Source organism: Bombyx mandarina, chromosome 11 (genome assembly GCF_030267445.1).
Source record: "Bombyx mandarina strain Sakado chromosome 11, ASM3026744v2".
Lineage (NCBI taxonomy): Eukaryota > Metazoa > Arthropoda > Insecta > Lepidoptera > Bombycidae > Bombyx > Bombyx mandarina.
In genome coordinates, this window is record NC_143218.1 from 10,401,070 (window position 1) to 10,420,616 (window position 19,547).

The following is a 19,547-nucleotide window of genomic DNA, read 5'->3' on the forward strand; positions in this document are numbered from 1 at the left end:
CAATTATGAAGAGTGCAAAGATTAGTGACAGATTCTCATAAGTCAACATGTTTAGATGATTGGAATAAACTACAATCATAGAGGGCAATGTCAGAATGCCAAAAAAAAACCTGAATAATTTTTGACTAAATTCTGTTACTTTATAAAAAAATATGTCAAGATGATTTCTTTATAATTCACACATTTAATTTTTAAAAAAATAAGTTTTTTAACGTGAAGTTATTATCTAAACATGTCTCAGGTATTCCATAAGGCCTGTTATACATCCCGTATTCCGAAATGTCGGACACTATCGACCAATACGGATCACAACAAACAAAATGCTGACGAAGACACATACGACAGAAAAATCGAAGAACTTAAGATAGAAGTTTCGGAAAAAATCGACAAAGAAATCGATAGAGCGAAAACATCTCGACGATCGATTTTAGAAAAATTCAACAAAATCGATTCCAAAATCAACTCAATGCTCGAAATACAAGACAAGGTTACGGCTCTTCGCAATGATTTGCACACAGCCGAATATACCCTTTCTGAACTAACAGCTAAGATCGCAAAAATAGAATTAGCATCGAGTAGCAGCGACGGTTTCAGTCTGCATTCAAAGAATATGTCTTTCAGGTCAAAAGAACCGATCTTTGAAGAACCGGAGGTATTTTCGAAAAATATAAAGAATTAAAGATAATTAGTTTACTGCAATGTTTATGTACCTACATAATTTTATATTTTTTATAGATGTTTCATATTTAGTATTTGTTACTAATATTGTTTTATTAGAACCTAACTAAACCCTACCACGGTTTGCTGTGAATTTGTCTTATACATTTATCTACTTGGATCGAATTATATTCACAATTTTTAGGCTTTTCATGTCTTTGCGTGGAACTTTTTTTGACTAATAAATACCTATGGCTTAACATCAGAACATATCTATAATTGAAAATTCCTACATAATTGATTTCCAGCTTCCAGCTTGGGAAATTAATGGACCTAATGAGACAAAAAAATCACAAATTGTTTTTTTGTTAAGTCATGTAACGTATACCTATACTTAGTAGGGGAGACCGGGGCAAGATGAAGTCCGGGGCAGAACGGGAAATAAGCTTGTGTCCATGAATGGTAATCGTGTTCGGACCGGTAACGGCGCCATTTGCACGAAATTCAGACTTCGCAAGTGCGTCCGAGCAGAGCGAACGTGTTGGATCTCGTTTTTGCGTTGTATAGGAAAAAAACTGATTTTGTAAGTGTTTTTATCCGGTTTTTGGTTAAGAAACTGATGTGCAGACATGTAAGTACTTGAATTAATATAATGTCTTAATCCTCAGCGTGTTGTAGTACTATAACACTTTAAATTCAGATTAGATTTTCGCGCCGATAAGATTTAAGATTAGAATTGCTTCCACTTATTTGAATACATGTGAGTCGGGGCAAAATGATCGGGGCATAACGGAATACTATCCCGTTTTGCCCCTTTCTTGCGGTTTAAATAATACCTTCTGTGTACCTACTTACCTATCGATAGTATTGCAACCTGGTTTTGCAAGCGTCCATAGGCTACGGTAACCGCTTTCCATCAGGCGAACTGTAAACTTCTTTGCGGACTTAGTGATATAAAAAAAAGTACAGCTACATATTGTTGTAACTTCTACATTAGCAAGATATATCGTTGCTTTTCTCATAAAGTTTTTTTCTCAGATACAACGGTTCGGAACTATAAACGAAAGACAGATCGTGGCAAATGGGATCTTGAAGTTCTGTCTTATGGGTTCTTAATAGCAGGATGGGGCCTCCTCGAGCCTCAGCTACATATGATGTTTCGCCGCCGTGTAAGAAAAGCTCGTGATACTGTGGATAACGACACTGATTCCGGTAACGACTAAATATGGGAAAAAGCATTTGTGACGATTCAAAACTGTTTTTACAGCAAAACAAGAAGATAAGTTGGCGCAATGTGTGAAATCTATGGAAGAACGGTTAACAGGAAAATAACTTCGTGTAATAGCTTATCAGTTGGCTCAGCGATATCATATTGATAGCCCACTTAATGAAGAAACCGGCATGGCAGGAGAAGATTGGCGTAAAAAATCCATAAAGTTGGAAATAAGAAGATAAAAAGAACTGAAAACAAGCGTCAAGCTAAAAGACTCGCCAAAGAAATCGAATCGGAATATAGTTCATCTTAAGAGGAGGACGGTGACTGGGCCTGCATCTATTGTGGTTACTTATACTAAGAGTCAACCGAGGGTTGGGCTATCTGCAGTATTTGCCATGGTTGGGCACACGATTCCTGTGCCGGGGTAGACGAAGAAGACGACGAGGCAAACATTTCTAAACGCTGTCTGCCCGATTAAAATACGTACTCCTTTTGCCCCGTAGCATTTCCCATCTTACCCCATCCATGGGGCAAGACGGGAAATTCGCCACATTATCGTTAATCATTATTTGTCAAAAAACTTCTGTGATTTTGCTTGATAAAATTATTAATTTTAAGAAACAAATGTATAAGTGTTGCTTATTTTCTTAAAGAATTTATTTAAAGAGTATAATTTTCTTTGTACAGCGAGTTTTGTCTTAGCTATCTCATCTTGCCCCGGTCTCCCCTACTTTCGTATGCATTTAGTAAATTGTTTTTTATTTTAACATCACAAACAGACGATTTGTTAGGCGATGTATAGATGACGATTTTATTTGCTTAGAAGGCCTGCCAACCCCAGTCAAATCGGAACCAGTAGTTCGATAGCCGATAACTTGGAGAAGCTGATGGTAGTTGGTCAGGTTGACGGGAGAAGATCACGCGGACGCTCACCTATCCGCTGGTCTGATCTGGTTAAGACGCTCACCGGCCTGCCAATAACCGAGGCTATAAAGACCGCCGAGGACAGGAAGACGAGAGGAAGCATTGTGCATCGAGTGGTCCACATTTTAGATTAGACACGACCTTCAGTAATGAAGAGACCGACTCAGAAGAAGTTCGATAGACACTACACCTTGAATGAAAAGCCAACTCGAAACAAGCTCTAATTGCCTGATCTCTGACTAATAACAGATTTTCAGACAGCAATTTTTCTGTTGTGAGCTACAACAGGATTTTTTTAAGTGTAAATTTGAACTTTCACTATGTTTTTTTCAAAAATTTACTCAACCTGGTTCAGACCCCGCGCGAAGATCAGTGTAATTAGTGCGAGTTTTTAACATTCTCGATAGCGTAAAAGTTAACTTAAATTTGTATGCAGTTGGAACAGCGCCCCTAGCGGCAAACGTAGGCAAACATTCCAACTCCATACAAACTTGAGTTAACTTTTACGCTATCGAGAATGTTAAAAAACTCGCACTAAGCACACCGACGTCGGCTGAAGAGAGTGAAAGGGAAGTCGTTTGGTGGCTAGGGCCTTAAAACATCCTTAGGCCCGCGGTCCGCTCCCATCATCTGCGGACCACTAAGATCTACATACCCCGCAATCCCCCCAGGTGCGGAAACCTCGTATAAGGGTCTCAGCCCCATACCCGAAAAAAAGGTTAAAAGTCGAAATCATTATATAGGCACAGTGCGCTCGTTAAATCTCATAATTGATTTTTTTTTCTCAGCAAATACGCATCTAATAAGACATGTTTACGAGAGATTTTTCTTCCCCCTGTCTATTCGCTGATAGCCAAAGAGGCTATTCCAGCTACGCCCGGACGGGACACGCGCGACTTCTTGTGTCTTACCTTCTACTATTATTTCCACTATCACTTCTGTTAGAGTCTGGCAGCTCTACTGGGATCAGGCATAGGGACTTTGGTAACTGTACTACTCGTACTGATTGATGAGTTTAACGTGCAACCTAGGCCATAGACACAAATCTATTGAGGTTCTGGCCGGGTCTTCTCAGCGGATCGCGATCTCGATCCGGTAACAGATGCATTCGCGAAGTAGCTATCTTTGAACCGTCTAAAGCAGCTGTTAGAAAATCCCAGTTCTCTTGGCTTATCCCATGCTCGACAACTGGTCCTGGCCAAGTTAAAAAAGGCCTAATGATCACCAGGTTTCCATCCCTTTCCATCCCAAAAAAGGTAGATTTACAGGTCGGTGATAGTTTGTATAAGATTATGGGCGAAAAATAAATACGAAAACTTTTGAACATCATAATAATATATTTGGTTTAAAATCAGATAATGATTATTCTTTATTAAATCAGCTCACAGCTAAACATCAATTCAATTCGTCAAAATACACAATTATTTAATTCAATTACCATTATATTTTAATGTTAACTAAGAAACAAATCTATTACACATCCAGATATAATTACGACAAAAAGAGATTAACATTAAGTAATTTCACAACATAAAAAGCTTTATAAAGACCAAACACAGGTTATATCCAATTTGAAATGGAGAGAATACTTTTAACATTTTAATTCACATTGAATGGAAACACGAAAACTATGTTAGGCTTTTTTTTAACGCATTTTAATATGGCACATTCAAAATGAGACTTTTACTATTGAGAGTTCGACAGGCTAATTTTGAACCTTTGAAGCTTACTCGTTTGGAGTTTGTCTCCGCACTTTTTATAATTCATTAGTTATTAGCATCGAATACACTAAATCTAACTAGAATCTAACATACATCGAGAAAATGTACTTGAAAAAAACGACTAGTAATTCATTGATTTATAAATGTAAAATTAAACTTAATGGAAGGAACCGCATTAACTACAACAAGCAACAAATTAGAGACATCATGTAAAAATTACACAATAAAAATTATCATATAAATGCAACAAAGTATCGTCTAAAACTAAATTGAACTAACATTCAGATCTTAGAGAACCGCAATTCCAAATAAATGCAAATTGTCAAACAATTTGATATGTGAATTATTTTAAAAATTTAATTTTCAGTATCACAACATCCAGACAAGAAAATATCTAAGACACGAACAGCTTCGCTACTATATAAACACCAAGATAACTAACAAAGCTGGATGATTAAATACCAGCGCTCCAACAATGGGCCAAAAACGATCATTTACCGACTTTTTTCAACCTATTCAACGCGAAATTAACTAGACCTTTCAATAATAATTATAGATAGCATAATAAGTTCATAATGTAAAAGATAACAATTGTTCTATAAATATTCCAAACATAAAATAATACTACTTGCGTCATAATAAAAATCGTCAAAATCGAAGTGTATTTTTTCTTCTATTTTATATAAAATACATTATATTAAACGATTTTATTTTCCTTTGCACTTCTATAAAATTCACTTACCTAAACAAATTACATATCTTATTGACCCATTTCATACAAACTATTCTTATTCACAATAACTACTACAGTATACGTTAAAGATCCATTAAAATAATCTCAAACAAACTACACTCGCCATGTAGAAGTCTGAGAATAAATAGTTTTTATGGAAAAAATATTTTAGTTGGCCTTTGGAAGTATATTTCGTGACATACTTCAAAAATGCATTTTGTGGATTTTGTTAGATATTATTCGTCGCCTTACACGTAAGACGGCGAAGCCTTATTTCAGTCGAACAAGCAAATGAAAGCCCTCAGTAGTCCTTCTCCGAAGCTAGCGCAACATCCGCACTTTGTTGTTTTATCATCTTGATCAAAGCTGGGTTGCTTGGGTCTCTTCGGGCGGCGCACGCAAAGCTTACTGGGAACTTCTTCAATTTCGGGCTTAGACCGCGGACTAAGATGTACCGGTAGAGCAGCAGGCTCAGTGGGGCGAGGACGGGCCCACCGCTTCAACATATTCTCTTGCTCCGCCCCGACTGGTACAGGAGCTGAAAGCTTACGTGCACGGGCAATCACCAAAGCTCTCTCCATGGGTTCCAAAAGTTCTAGTGCTAGAGCTCGGTCCAGTTCTTCGCCCGAGAGGAGTAGGTAACGTGGACAATATCCCAGTTCCCCGAGAGCGGCCCGTTTATTGGCCGAAGTCAATTCTCTTTTAGTCCGCTTGCATGCTGCAGTGCTCCACCTGGCCAGAGCTTCAGCCAATATCAGCTCACTCGAAACACGGAGAGTGTTCCGTTTCACGATGAGTGCTAAATCTTCGTAAGTCAATTCTTCCAGACGCTCATCTGATAGTGCTGCGTCGGCGTTATCATCGAGTACAAGTAGAGCGTTATGAGCCAGAGAGTCGCACCAGCGAGAGCATTGTGACAGTAGCCGAGCCGCGAGGTCGTTGGTCAGCGCTGTGAGGGGAGGTGCTGACGCGGCTCCCGGTAGCCGAGCGCACAAATAGCGTAGATCTCTTAAAACTTCCAAGGCGGCTCCCGCGTCTAGCATCTCGTCAAGTCGCCGAGCGCAGCGTTCGGCTAGATGCGGACACAAGAATTTATGTGCAGCATCGAGCGTGCAGCGGGCTGTAGCGACCGAGTTCAACTGTGTGGGCTCGCAATACTGATACCGCAACAGCTGTTCGAAACCTCTCCGGTCTACGTAGTCGACGACGATGATGTCACTCTTAACGGAGAGGAGAGCAGCAAAGACCGGGCTAGTGGCCGCAAGCACGCGCCGGTGTCCGGGATAACGCCAGGTGTCCCCATTGATTCCGGCCACGAACACAATGTCACTCCGTTTTTCATCATCATACAGGCGCGCGCTCTCATCATCAGCGCCTGTCTCTGCAACGGGACTTTCGATTTGTCCATCGATCCCATAACTCTCGGCACTCTCACAATGAATGTCGATCTCGTCTTCCGAATCGGTACGTGCGGGGTTTGTCACTATCGTCATCTTGTCTGTTTATAAATTTCACTACCTGAAACAAAGAAAATTGAAATATTTATTATATTTATAATGCATTTATTTATAAATCAAAATGTGCGAGTTGCCAGGCCCTTCCTATAACAATGAAATTACCCAAAGCTACTACAACAACAAAAACCCTTATTGATATTTATTTACGCTTTATTTCCTAGTGACCATTACATACTAACCAGATCTCTTAGCACAGTTATACAGGCTATGTACGAGAACCATATAAAGCATCATTATTATGTCTATTGGCATTACGAAGTGTTAAATAGGCCACCAAGGGCAGTCACCTACAATACGACTACAATTAGAATGCTCCAACACAATATTCAAATCAAATAGCACAATACATTTAATAACTTTATCAATACTTTAATAATACAATGGCCAAGGAAATTAAGTGAATTTTTTTAGGGTTTCTCGATTAACTTTAATATGCATTCATTTGTTTGTTCGTGCATTTATTATTGCTATAGCCTAACCTTGACTGTTTGAAATTTTTCAGAAACCTATTTTGGCTATAGAACATTTTCTTTCGAATTTCTCAAAAGTTAAAAATCTATATAATAATATGTAAAATGAATTGCTGTTCGTTAGTCTCGCTAAAACTCGAGAACTGCTGGACCGATTTGGCTAATTTTGGTCTTGAATTATTTGTCGAAGTCGAGAGAAGGTTTAAAAGGTAGATAAATATGAAAATTCTGGGAATTAAATAAAGTATAGGTCTTTTATTGATTGATTGAGGCACTACGAAGTATGTCGGGTCAGCTAGTCTTAAATAAAAATTGATTCCAAAATATCGGCTTAATACTGTTTCATGCAATAAACATTTTAATTAAAAAAAAAGACTGCTAATACATATTTTTTTAACTCTATTTAAAATCCTATTGGCATATAAGCTTAATATCTATTTCATTATTCAAACATAATTCAATATGCTTCTAATTAATTCGTTCGTAGAGCATGCCGCGTACATGTCACACACTTCTCCAATGTTGAAATTTATTAAATGACTTTTATTTAGTTTAGTAGTAGGTATTATTAGTATTATTGCAAAATAGAGAAGTGCAATTTTGGATTTATTTTTAATGTAATTTAGGGCCGATCTCTAGTACTAGTATTTTTTTATGTTTAAATCTTAACTTTTTTTTAATGATTTAAAGCCATAAGTTCAATTATTTTTGTTCACTGACTAGTCCTGTGCCGTTTAAATAATGGAAACTCGTGTGGTTTTCGTTTACCTATCTCTAATCTATACTAATATATAAATCTGCAGTGGTTTGTACGGATGTTCCGAACCATGCATCCGATTGACTTGTAACTTGGTATCCGTGTAGAAAATACATGTACTTAATGGCATGCTAATATTTATATGAGCGTTGAACTCCCTACACCAGTTTCGGGGGCGTTAATGATGAGAATCTTTGTGGGGATGAGAAATAATAATGTTAATTTTAAATGCCCAGCGAAGCGGACGGGTACAGCTAGTATACTATAGAATCGAATGGTAACGTCAGTCTCCCAAATATATACAGAAATATAATTATAAAACACGTAATGGAAAACAAAGAACACGATCACAACTGAACGTAATGGATATTCGCGAAACACATACTTGTTGCTTGCGTATATCAACAGACGGCGCATGCGCATGCGTCACTCAATGCATTCCCTCTTGAGTGTAAACAAAAATAATCCTGAAACATGCCTGCGCCTGGGCTGTTTCACGGTACTGTAAACGCTTCGTTTAAACAAACGTATAGGTAATGGGTCAGACTATTAATGCTTTGTTCGAGAATAAGACCGTGATATACATTCAAAACGTCCAGTTATATTTAATTTACGCAACACCCAATTGAATCTAGACATAACGATAACGAAACGCTTTTAAATTAAACTCGATGAAAAGTATTAATTTAAATAAAAACAAGGACGAACATGTTAAAGATGAAGTTAGGTATACTGCAGATTTAAATTCATATTATTTTATCTAAAAAAGAGTTAAATGTGAGCTTGTACAAAAAGAAGGTTGACATTTAATACAAGGATGATCTTAAGGATTTTACTTCAGAACATTTTATATTTAGTGTCTGATCTCGGAGAATTTATTGGCATATTTTTACATTTTTTTCTCACTCTGTATAAAAATTTGATTACGGAAGTCGAACGATGCTCGGAATTAAGAATTCCTCAGGAATTTACAGCCTTTTTACGACGCATGTAGGTGACGAAATGGGATTTCATTGATCTACGCATTAAATAAGATTTGCATGATCGTGTTAAATCATATGTGTATCTATATTCTTTTATATTAAATTTTATTCAAATATTACAAACCCTAAACATGTCAAAGTGAAATTACATTTCATTCACGATCTGTAGAGCTCACACACAAAATCATCGTTATTTTTTCATAATTTCAAATGTAAATTCAGTGCTGCTCTACAGCATTCTGCGATGCGTTGACATGGTTAATAACAATAGTCACTGATATCGAGCGAATATCCATTTTAGCGAACGAAAGGTGTCCCTTAGATTAACTAAAATTTTGCCACAGATTATAATGAATTGTAAAGGAAAACCCGCTGGCATTCCACACAAACGCGTAGTCCACTTCCTCGCTCTAGCAAACGTCCTATATTTAGATTCTGGTTCATCTATTGCGAAAGCTAATCCATCAAACGATGGCACCCAATTTTATTATCCTGTAGATAAGTCGAACACATTATTTTTTACAGATAACTTATAGTTTACAGAACAAAAAAATATGACCACGAACTCAGGGCCCACTTAATTTGCTTAATTATGCAATTACCGGAACCTATAAAAGAAAGAACATGAATTTCGATTTCAAACATTAGATTGAAGTCTCTCCTGATTCTACATCCCAAAGAGGGACTTGCGATTCATCCGCGTCCGAAATAAATGGGATGGCTCGTGCAATTTGCAAAACGCCTCAGAAGGTTCGTTTCGTATTTAAGAAGAGCGCTTAACACGTCTTCTTTGTTTCGCTAACTTTAAAAACCAATAGAACAGAAGATACGGTCCGATTACGCCCTTAGGTCTCGTGAAGCGTGGCTCCTAAATTGCTAAACTACAAATTGACGCTGATAACCGAGTGAACGGCAGCCTTGCACGAGCAACAAGGCGTTTTTTAATTAATATATCTCAATCAGGATCCCTTTGATATGGTTTGCAGCTTTCCGCTTTTTAAATAATCACTCTAATAATATTTAAACAAAAAAATAGTATGGCGTTGCGTCGTCCATTAATGCAAATTACCCATAGATACTGGCAGGATGCTAACGATGCACGATTCCAAACTAATATCACAATCTTTAAAAAGAAACACAAGTATAATTCAAATTTTTGAATGACCGATTTATCGTTCTCGAATCGCAAGCTTGACGGAAAGCGAAACTGGAAATGGGAGAACATGAAAACAACTAACTATCGACAAGAAGAACTCCCCGCTGAACGTCGCCCCGCCCCGTAACATTGATTAATTGCAGCAGAGACGACGCAGCCTCAGTTTAACATAAAATGAATATAGCCTTTACCATTTCATAAGACTGCACAAATATTATTTTTTAAAGCACACTTAAAAATATATATAATATGTTATTGTTATAATGGTGGTCGATATTGAAATGAACGACTCAGGACGTCACACGCGTATATACTTATTACACATCAGGGGAATCGCTATATCGTCCACTCATCTAGTGCAGAAACCAAAATTTGGTTTAAATTATTATCTCACGGCTCTCTTGTTTAAATTCGTTTGCCAAAGTCTAGACTAAAATATCTTGTGCAAAAAGCCTTTCGTTTAAATTCTATGGAACGATTTAATTGAATAAATGAAATTGTTTTAATTTAATTAAATAATGAAATTAATTATATTCTCATAAAATATTTATTAAAAATAGTTTGTAATATTAATAAGTTTCTATTTTGTACTAAAAAATTACGTAACAATGTAACAGAGTAGGTACTTTTGAGAGGAAAACTCACGTATGTATACTGAAGCTCTTTTGAAATAGAAAATAGAGTTGCAACATGCGGAAATGAAAGCGCTGTGAATAGAGACCATTAAAGTTTCAACACTCGAATAATTTTGTAGCATACATTATCAAGATTTTTAAAGTATTTATTATCTGTTCATAAATTATCGTACAATAATAAACTAAATGCATTTTATCATGAGATAATTTTGCCAATTTAATCGCATTCGCCAATTCGAAAGTCCTAAGTATTGTTGAGAAATTTATGTGTAAACAATGATATATATATTATTTATATTTATACTTTCATTCTTTTTAATTAGGAGTAGTTTTGTTTACAATTGTATAACATGTAGGTAGGCGTGTTGGTGTGTAAGCAAATCTTTAAAGCAAACAATTAATTTGTACGTAAATAGAGTCGAAGTTTTCGTTAAAGGCTTAAAATAAACAGTACACACACGATTTCAAAACAAAATAAAGGTCATTCTTTTTGTAAAGTTTGACATAGGATTATCTTGAATTACGTATCTAAATTGTACGCAAACAGTATGTTCAGTTTTGGCTAACATTTGAACAGCTTGTTACGTGTTTCATAATATAAGCCTTTATATCGTTCTGTAGGTAAAATTAACTTTGGAATTTCGTGCAAATATGATACTGCTGCTTACATATTAAATGAGAAAAAAAAATACAGCAGGACAATACTTTTTGGCGTAGACAACGTAATATTCTTTTTGTCTTTATTATACACATCAACCGGTTTCAATCTCTTGTGCTCAATTTCAGTTCTCTATGGATTTCAGAAAAAAAAAATATCATTATAATCGGCACACTGAGTTTACTTAACATTAACCATAACCAACAAGGGGCATGGCAATTCTTACGGTGACTCGTTTTATGACATGCCGACCGGACGGCCCCTTCGAGCCCTACATAGCTGGAATGAGGTCAAGAGTAGCCCGATGCTCCGAAAACGCCACAACTCACGTTGCAATGTTGGGAAATTTGGCAACGCTCAGAACGGTTTCGTATTTTTAAATTTCCACTATAGTTCTACACGTGTTTGTCTTCTTCTAGTACACGGAAATGCAATGATTTTTTTAATTGTTATAACGTTAAAATAATTGTTTACTTTATGGCTCGATTAGCTGTTCATAGCCCATCTGGCACTATTCTTTTTTTTTTTTATTGAATTGAAGGGTGGACGAGCTCACAGCTCACTTGGTGTTAAGTGGTTACTGGAGCCCATTGACATTTACAACTTAAATGCGCCACGCATCTTGAGATATATGTTCTAAGATCTCAGTATAGTTACAACGGCACCCTTCAAACCGAAACGCATTACTGCTTTACGGCAGAAATAGGTGGGGTGGTGGTACCTACCCGTGCGGACTCACAAGAGGTCCTACCACCAGTATTCTTGGGATAACGCCTGATAGCTTTTATGAAGTAATAGGCGGAGTGATGGTGCCAGCAATCAGAACATTAAGTGATGCCAGATTATTCAATTTAATTACGAATAAAGTCAACACAAACATTAAGTATTTTCTTATCAAAAATATTGTAATGGTAGAAAAACTCCAAACCGCAAGCGTAGGAGCCGTTCTGGCTATATCAGTATTCAATGTACTACGATGAACTGGAATAAAATTTATTTATCACAATGTGTCACTTTGTTTCGTCACTTCTTTGTCCAAAGAACGGTCATTAGAAATTCGCATCATGAAAATCAAGATGTTCCGTTTTACATCAGTTCTGAGCGTTTTTTCCGCGTATGGGTGTAAAAAAAAAACATAAAAATGGAAGGTCAAATCTCTCGGCATCAGCTAGACGATAAACATCAATGAACCGAATTGATTCACACCATAATACATTTTAACGTTACTCTTGACTCATCAAACTGAACGTTACGTTGCCAATTTAAGAAGTAAGTCTGAACAATATCTTGCGTACCAAAATATTATATTTTATTTTAAAACAACTGAATTTCTATACTTTTCATTTCTAGAGTTTTCTACATATGTAGTTCCATAAATTTAGATTTTTTTCTTCTATTACCACATTACAATATGTTAAAGTATGTTGATTTCCCTTTTTAATTACTTATGTCTTAAACGCGAAAAAAGCATGACACGTGGAATCGAACGTTATTTTCAATTTCATTGTTACGTTTACGATAAAATCGTGTTCTTTCAAGTTCAAATATTAATTTCCTTGTTATAGTGAGCTGTATACACCATTAATTTGTTACTTATTACTTAATAAAATTTTTATGTAGTCAAACAATTTTACAACTTTAATTTAAATATTTTTACAACTATTCATCGGTATTTTACTTTTAAGATTTAATCTCTAATTTATTTTATAACAGGTCTTCAGTCGTCCATAAACAATGAGAAGTTTTTTGCTTTATTTAATTGTTTATTGTTTTGACGTTATATTTAAAAGGTTGAAAATTATAAGATTAAAATAAATGTTTTAATCCAACCCACCACACAAAATACGGTAAGCTACGAAAAACGACCTAAAAAGATCGATATATTTTCTGTTATCCATTCTAACGTATATAATATATAACGTAACATAATATATGATAATATAGTATCGTATTAAAACTTACTCGGTTTGTAGCAGAAAGGCTTTAGTTGACAGCGAGTATTGCAGCAAGGTTTCTCCATACCAGTTACATACAGACTGACGGGAATGCGATGCGGTATCCTTTTAATATAGATCTGTCTGCTATTGTATATTATTCATCACATTCCCATTTAAAAGCAGGGAAAATTTTACGAATGGAATTTATAACACTTTTGAATGCAGAGTAAACTTTTCCATGATAGGTTCCCATTAAGTTCATTGCGTTTACCGCTTTACAAATTTATATTACGGTACACGACAATCAAAGTTCCTTAATACAGATCCGTATGTATTTGTCTTAAGGTTGAATTTGAAAGGATTATTGGTTATTAGCGGCAAAACCGTAGCCAAATCATCAGTACAGTCACCGCGCTTAGGAGGTTTAACATGAATGACGACACAATACCTACACTTAATTATTAGTTCCGAGTTAAAAGTTACGTCTTTATTTTTCAACTGAATTACTCATTATTGTTCAATAAATCATACGCTACTGTTAAAATAAAAAAAACGTGTTTCAATTTGATTAGAAAAACACAGTAACTTTAGTTTCATAACTGTAACTACACTTTAAAATCTACATAAGGTCTGCTGGATAAAAGCTAACTCAAATTAGATAAAACCTCCCTTTCATACAAACTGATGATAGTCTAAAATTTGTATGTTTTTTAGTATACAATAAAAACATAGGTATCTTTGCCTTTTTTGCTAATTAAACGCAGAATGTCTCAACCAATTCAGATGTAGTACTTTGAATGGTACACAAACTTAACTTGCGTGAGACGCTACTTATAAAATGTGGATTTTTACATGTACCTTTCATGATGTATAAAATATTAAATTATGAATTGTATATGGTGAATCGAAATAGGTTCGGAATAGTATTAGTAGGGCTTAGTCCTTTGAAATCGCTTGAGAAAAGAAAAAAAACAAGGAGTTAACAACAATCAAATGAGTACTGCCTGTTTGTACGTGCAGTTTCATTTAATGTAATTTTGTAGCGCCTCTTTTCCCTGTTCCTTAATTAAAATAACTAACGAAACCGCAAAGTCTGTTATTATAATATGCCAAGACTTTTTTAAACGTTGTTTGTTAAAACCTTTTTAAAACGTAAACTAATGGGAAACACAGCAATACTGTATATATTTTGTAATATATTGTTTTACTATAATATATAATTTCAAAATTCATGAACTTAACCTAACTATTAACATTACTTAATCGGAATTATCAAAATCAAAAACTACTACTAGAGTTATCGAAAACTATTACTGTAACCTAAAGTTTCTAGATACAAGGAAATTTACAATCTATATATTAATACGTGAAGCAAAAACTTTGTATCCCTTTTTACGAAAATTGCGCGGACGGAGGAGTATGAAATTTTCCGCACTTATAGAGAATATAGAGAAGAAGTGCACAATGCTAATATTTTTTTTAAATAATGCATAAAAGATACATTAAATCAATAAAGAAAATATTACACACACTACATACCATGTATTTGACGCACACACGCATGCATACTATTTATTGTCAAACTTTTGTTCTTGACGTCTGTTGTCAAGCTGAGAATGGATTAAATATTGTTTGTGTTAAGTAGTTGATATTTTTTATAGTGTACTCTTGGCGAAATTTGTGATTATAGAAGTATAAAATCCAATCATAATAGCGTACAAACTTACAATTCCAATTAATTATAGTCGAATTTCGACTACTGCGGGACCTCTAGTTCATATTAATTGATCAAGGCACGATTTCACAATTCTCCTAAAAATTTCTAAGATCTATTGAGCTGCAGATTGACATTAAGGTAATGCGATATTGATAGCAATGGTATATTATATAACCAAATAATATTAACGAGAAATGTACATTTAATTGTTGCTAAAATAATAAATTGATTCGCAGAATTATGAATGCCAGATGAAGGCCAGAGGTGAAACAAAATTCTAAGATTACTTTCGGAAGTGTGCCAAAAACATCTTAAAAATTTTACAACACAAGATTATTTTCTTCTTTGAAATTAAGACTTCTCATCTGTAATATACCAAAATTCATTAATAAAAACTTTCAATATCTTTCTTAATTTAAAAGAGATTTCTAATATTGTTACGCAACTTGGTATGTTATTCGATGCTTGATTTTATCTAACACTGCTATATGAAAATGCAGTCCTAAACAACTACACAAAGATTTATAATTGAACCCTTTCCTAAGATCAGTGCCACGATTATCAATTTCCTATCTGCTAAGCTAATTAAAAACAAATGAAAATAATTCAAGTATTTATATACCTACAGTTCAAATATTTTAGGAACGAAATTACCCCAGAGCCGAATGGTTACCAAAATAAAAAGTAAGAAATGTAATAAAGTAGCATTCATATCTGCAAATCTGCAAATCTGTTTTACAAGTAATTCTTAGATTTCTTTTATCATCAGTTTATAGAAAAAATACAATTAAAACAATTATACTTTCGCATTTTGTAATTAATTGATGTTATGTGATGCAAACTTGTTACTATTTTATTGTATGCTGATGTAATGTAATGCAAACTCAACACGATGTGAAATAAAAAAGGAGAATTAAATCGTTTTAAGTACAAAATCGTGTACGTAACACAATGTTTCAAGGCAAACAAAGTGTTAAACAAAATCACGAAATGCATTAATAATTAAACATAATATTTCATAAAAGATGTTTTTTTTCATTGTAGTAACAATGGGGTACCATTATATTATTCTTTCATAGAATTCACTGAACAACATTACTGTATTAACATAAGAATAAACCTATCAGGCGTTCCATTTATTCACTAAAGAACTCAATGTTCGAAAATATATTTTCTATTCATGTTTAAATCCCTTATCATATTTCTTCATTAAACTAAGACAACTTTGAAACGCAAAATGTAAAAATTCCTGAGATATTGACAGCCAACTGAACATGTGCTTTTATGATAAGCTATAAGCCGGTAGGTATGTTATAAAACAATTCTCGAAATAGCGACGCGACCCGATAACCCTCTTATCAAGGCAGCTGCAAACTACATACCTGATCGTCATGACCAATCCATATACCGTCACCATCGTTTTAAGCACGCCATTTAGGAATCCTTCCGGTCTACTATCGGTGACCGGACCATTCTAAGGCTTTCAAAGCTTTTGCTAGCGCAGATGTTAGCAAACTCTCATAAGTTAAGCCCCGTGAGCGCGCCTACACGATCGGTGAAACAAGCATAACCCCACGAGGAAAACAAATTCCGCTATACTTTATTAACGTGCGCCGCAGTTTTAGCAGTTTCGTTCGTCACTTAGCTCGAAAATAAGTATTGAAATAAATGAATGCATTATTTAATGTTCACATACAAATTATTGCTTATCCGATTCAGATGTAAATTTATTAGTTTGATGGGTGGACGAGCTCACAGCCCACCGGTGATCGAAGCCCCTAGACATCAACAACGTAAATCTCGCCACCCACCTTGAGACATGAGGTCTAAATCTCAGTTTTATAGTACATCGGTTACCCCACCCTTTGAAACAAAACGCATTATTGTTTCACGACAACAATAGACAGGGTGGTAGTACACACCCGTCTTGGCTCATGATACGACCCTTAAGTATCTAATAAAAAAGCTGAAGTTGTATCTAATGATAAATAAGTAAATAAATAGGTTAGATATTAAATTAACAAAACGTAGTATAAACGCCTCTACATGACGAAATTACACAAAAAGAAGCCATTATTAAGCACGTCAGTCTAATACTCGTATAATAACGAAAAGTATTGTATTTTATATTGTACTAGCTGACACGGCAGACTTCGTAATGCCTCAATCGATAAATAAAAGACCTAAGCTTTTGTATAAAATAAACTTAAAACAAACAAAAGGAATCCAAAAACAAATCAAAGGAAAAACAAAATTGTTATTTTTATTTAATTCCGAGCATTTTCATATTTATCTACCTTTTAAACCTTCCCTGGACTTCCACAAATAATTCAAGACCAAAATTAGCCAAATCGGTCCAGCCGTTCTCGAGTTTTAGCGAGACTAACGAACAGCAATACATTTTTATATATAGAGATAAAAAAATATAAATATTATACATTTAAAAATCTGCGACATTTAAGTAAGTACTCGAAATTTATTAATTTATGAAATTAATTAAAAGGCTATTGAGTAGCACAAGTTATTTGTATCGTTCATAATTTTCTTTATAATTCATTAACTGTAATTAATTCGGTAAAAATATTCAAAATTTACCACCTTTAGCGTTATATTAAATAAATAATATGATTCTCAACTTTACGTCAAGACCAGTGAGTGAGCAGCAGAATTCAATTCCAGTTAGGATTGATGTTAGAGGTTAGAAGATTATGGATCATAAGTTTTAAATTGCATCTTGAATGATATCTTACTACCATCAACTCACGATAAGTAGCCCGCACTCTGTTTTAACAAATGAGTATTTTAAATAAGTTGGCCATAGCCTGCAAAACATAATAGATATCAGCATTACATACATATTTATGTATGTATATGGTAAATATTCAAGTAATTAAGTATGTAGACTACATTAAAACTACAAAATAGAAATCGAAAGTAGTAGATAGTAGCTACTGGTTATTTGTTAAATAAATTAAATGATGTTGAAAAACAAAACAGTGATACAAATAAATTGTGTTGTGTTGAACACCAAGTGAACTTCATTTCCCTTCAGCATCTGAAAATTAAAAAAATAAATAAAGATACGTAACAACACAAACAATACATACCTGTTGTGAGATTGCAACAACACCAGCTAAATACCCCTTAACATCTGACCCCGGAAAAAAATATATCACAGATTAACTTCTTAATACTTCATACACTTCGATGCGAAAACTTTTTCGATGGTAACAAATTATTCTTATGTCTTTGTTTGTTCACTGCCTATGAGTGTTGTTGTGTGTATGATGGATGTCGTATTGAAGATGGAGTGGGCACGGGATGCGCGCGCCGCCCGCCCTGCGCGGCCTCGCCCGGGAGACAGGTCCGATCACCGAGTGCGCACGGTTAAACAGCTCCGCTAATATTAGTGAACAGATTTTCGCAAGCCGGAGACTCGTGAGGAGGTCGGCCGACGGACGACTGCCGCTTGGCAACGATACTACGTAGACACCTTAAAGGTATCGCGCATGCGTCGCTACTAAGCAACGGAACTTACCCCGTAACCAAGGCAATATTGACTGAAACTTCAGCTGAACATACCTATAATATTATCTGAAGTAAAACGTGACTGTACATTGCATTTCAGCATATCTAAGTTGATTTATTTACTCGTGTAGACCCAAGTGAAGAATGTACGCGTTTTGTATAAGTTTTCACTATTCCGAACATTGTTTTTTGCATAAGATTCAATTTTGCAATTGCAATTTCTGCATAAGATTCATATTTGGGTTACGGAAATATGATCATATATCTGAATTTCGCACTAAGCTCAAGTGGTTACCAATTCGCCTTCGCCGCAATACTCATGTCCTTTCTTTACTATACTGTACTCTCTTTAACCCCCATACCCCTACATATCTCAAAGAACGTTTCGAGTTCCTAGGTGATACGCATAATTTTTCTCTGAGATCATCAGATAACCTGAGACTGAAAATGCCGGTGCATTCATCATCATTCTTTGACAATTCATTCACCGTCCAGGCGGTTCGATTGTGGAATGCTCTGCCGGATGCAGTGAGAAGTGCTCCAACTTTAAACTGTTTTAAAAGAATGTTGAAGGAACACTACTTATCTGCTTAGTGCTGTTTGTTGCATCATTATCATTTATAATTTCCATACTGTTGATTTATTATGTGTGTGTAAGTATATTAGTATGTATTGTATGTAAGTATGTATATTGGTATATATTATATTATGTAAACGGTATATATCTGTTTATTATATGTATATATTTTCTATAATAATGTATTGTATATGGTACACCGCAACATACCTGCTATATTTTTTATATTTTACAGAATTTCTGTAATTTAAACGGTTGTCTGGAAGAGATCGCTTTTAGCGATAAGACCGCCTATTGTACATATGTGCTTTTTGACTGTTTTTTTAAAATGTAAATTGTGTTGGTGTGCAATAAAGTGTAT

General features: G+C 35.0%; 2 protein-coding genes and 1 long non-coding RNA gene across 5 annotated transcripts; 2 read left to right on the top strand and 1 right to left on the bottom strand.

Annotated features, from left to right (window-relative positions):
• The first annotated feature begins 209 nt into the window (after positions 1–209).
• Positions 210–5,269, top strand: LOC114242467 (uncharacterized). Its single transcript, XM_028173636.2, has 2 exons — positions 210–652; positions 4,886–5,269. The coding sequence occupies exons 1-2, from the start codon at positions 233–235 to the stop codon at positions 4,970–4,972; spliced, it is 507 nt and encodes a 168-aa protein (XP_028029437.2). The 5' UTR covers positions 210–232; the 3' UTR covers positions 4,973–5,269.
• LOC149502008 (uncharacterized) lies at positions 1,057–2,557 on the top strand. The gene is made up of 2 exons (XR_016323904.1): positions 1,057–1,288; positions 1,696–2,557. It is a non-coding gene; the product is annotated as an uncharacterized LOC149502008 (long non-coding RNA).
• axed (BTB/POZ domain-containing protein axundead) lies at positions 4,115–18,533 on the bottom strand. Of its 3 annotated transcripts, none has more exons than XM_028173629.2 (2): positions 18,189–18,533; positions 4,115–6,769 (listed from the first exon to the last, which is right to left on the bottom strand). In XM_028173629.2, exon 2 carries the CDS (start codon positions 6,742–6,744, stop codon positions 5,527–5,529), a length of 1,218 nt encoding a protein of 405 aa, XP_028029430.2. In that variant the 5' UTR covers positions 6,745–6,769; positions 18,189–18,533; the 3' UTR covers positions 4,115–5,526. The 3 variants fall into 3 exon arrangements, with proteins under 3 accessions (XP_028029430.2, XP_028029429.2, XP_089587592.1); XM_028173628.2 differs by lacking the exon at positions 18,189–18,533 and adding an exon at positions 13,390–13,530; XM_089731466.1 differs by lacking the exon at positions 18,189–18,533 and adding an exon at positions 10,048–10,201.
• Positions 18,534–19,547: the final 1,014 nt, after the last annotated feature.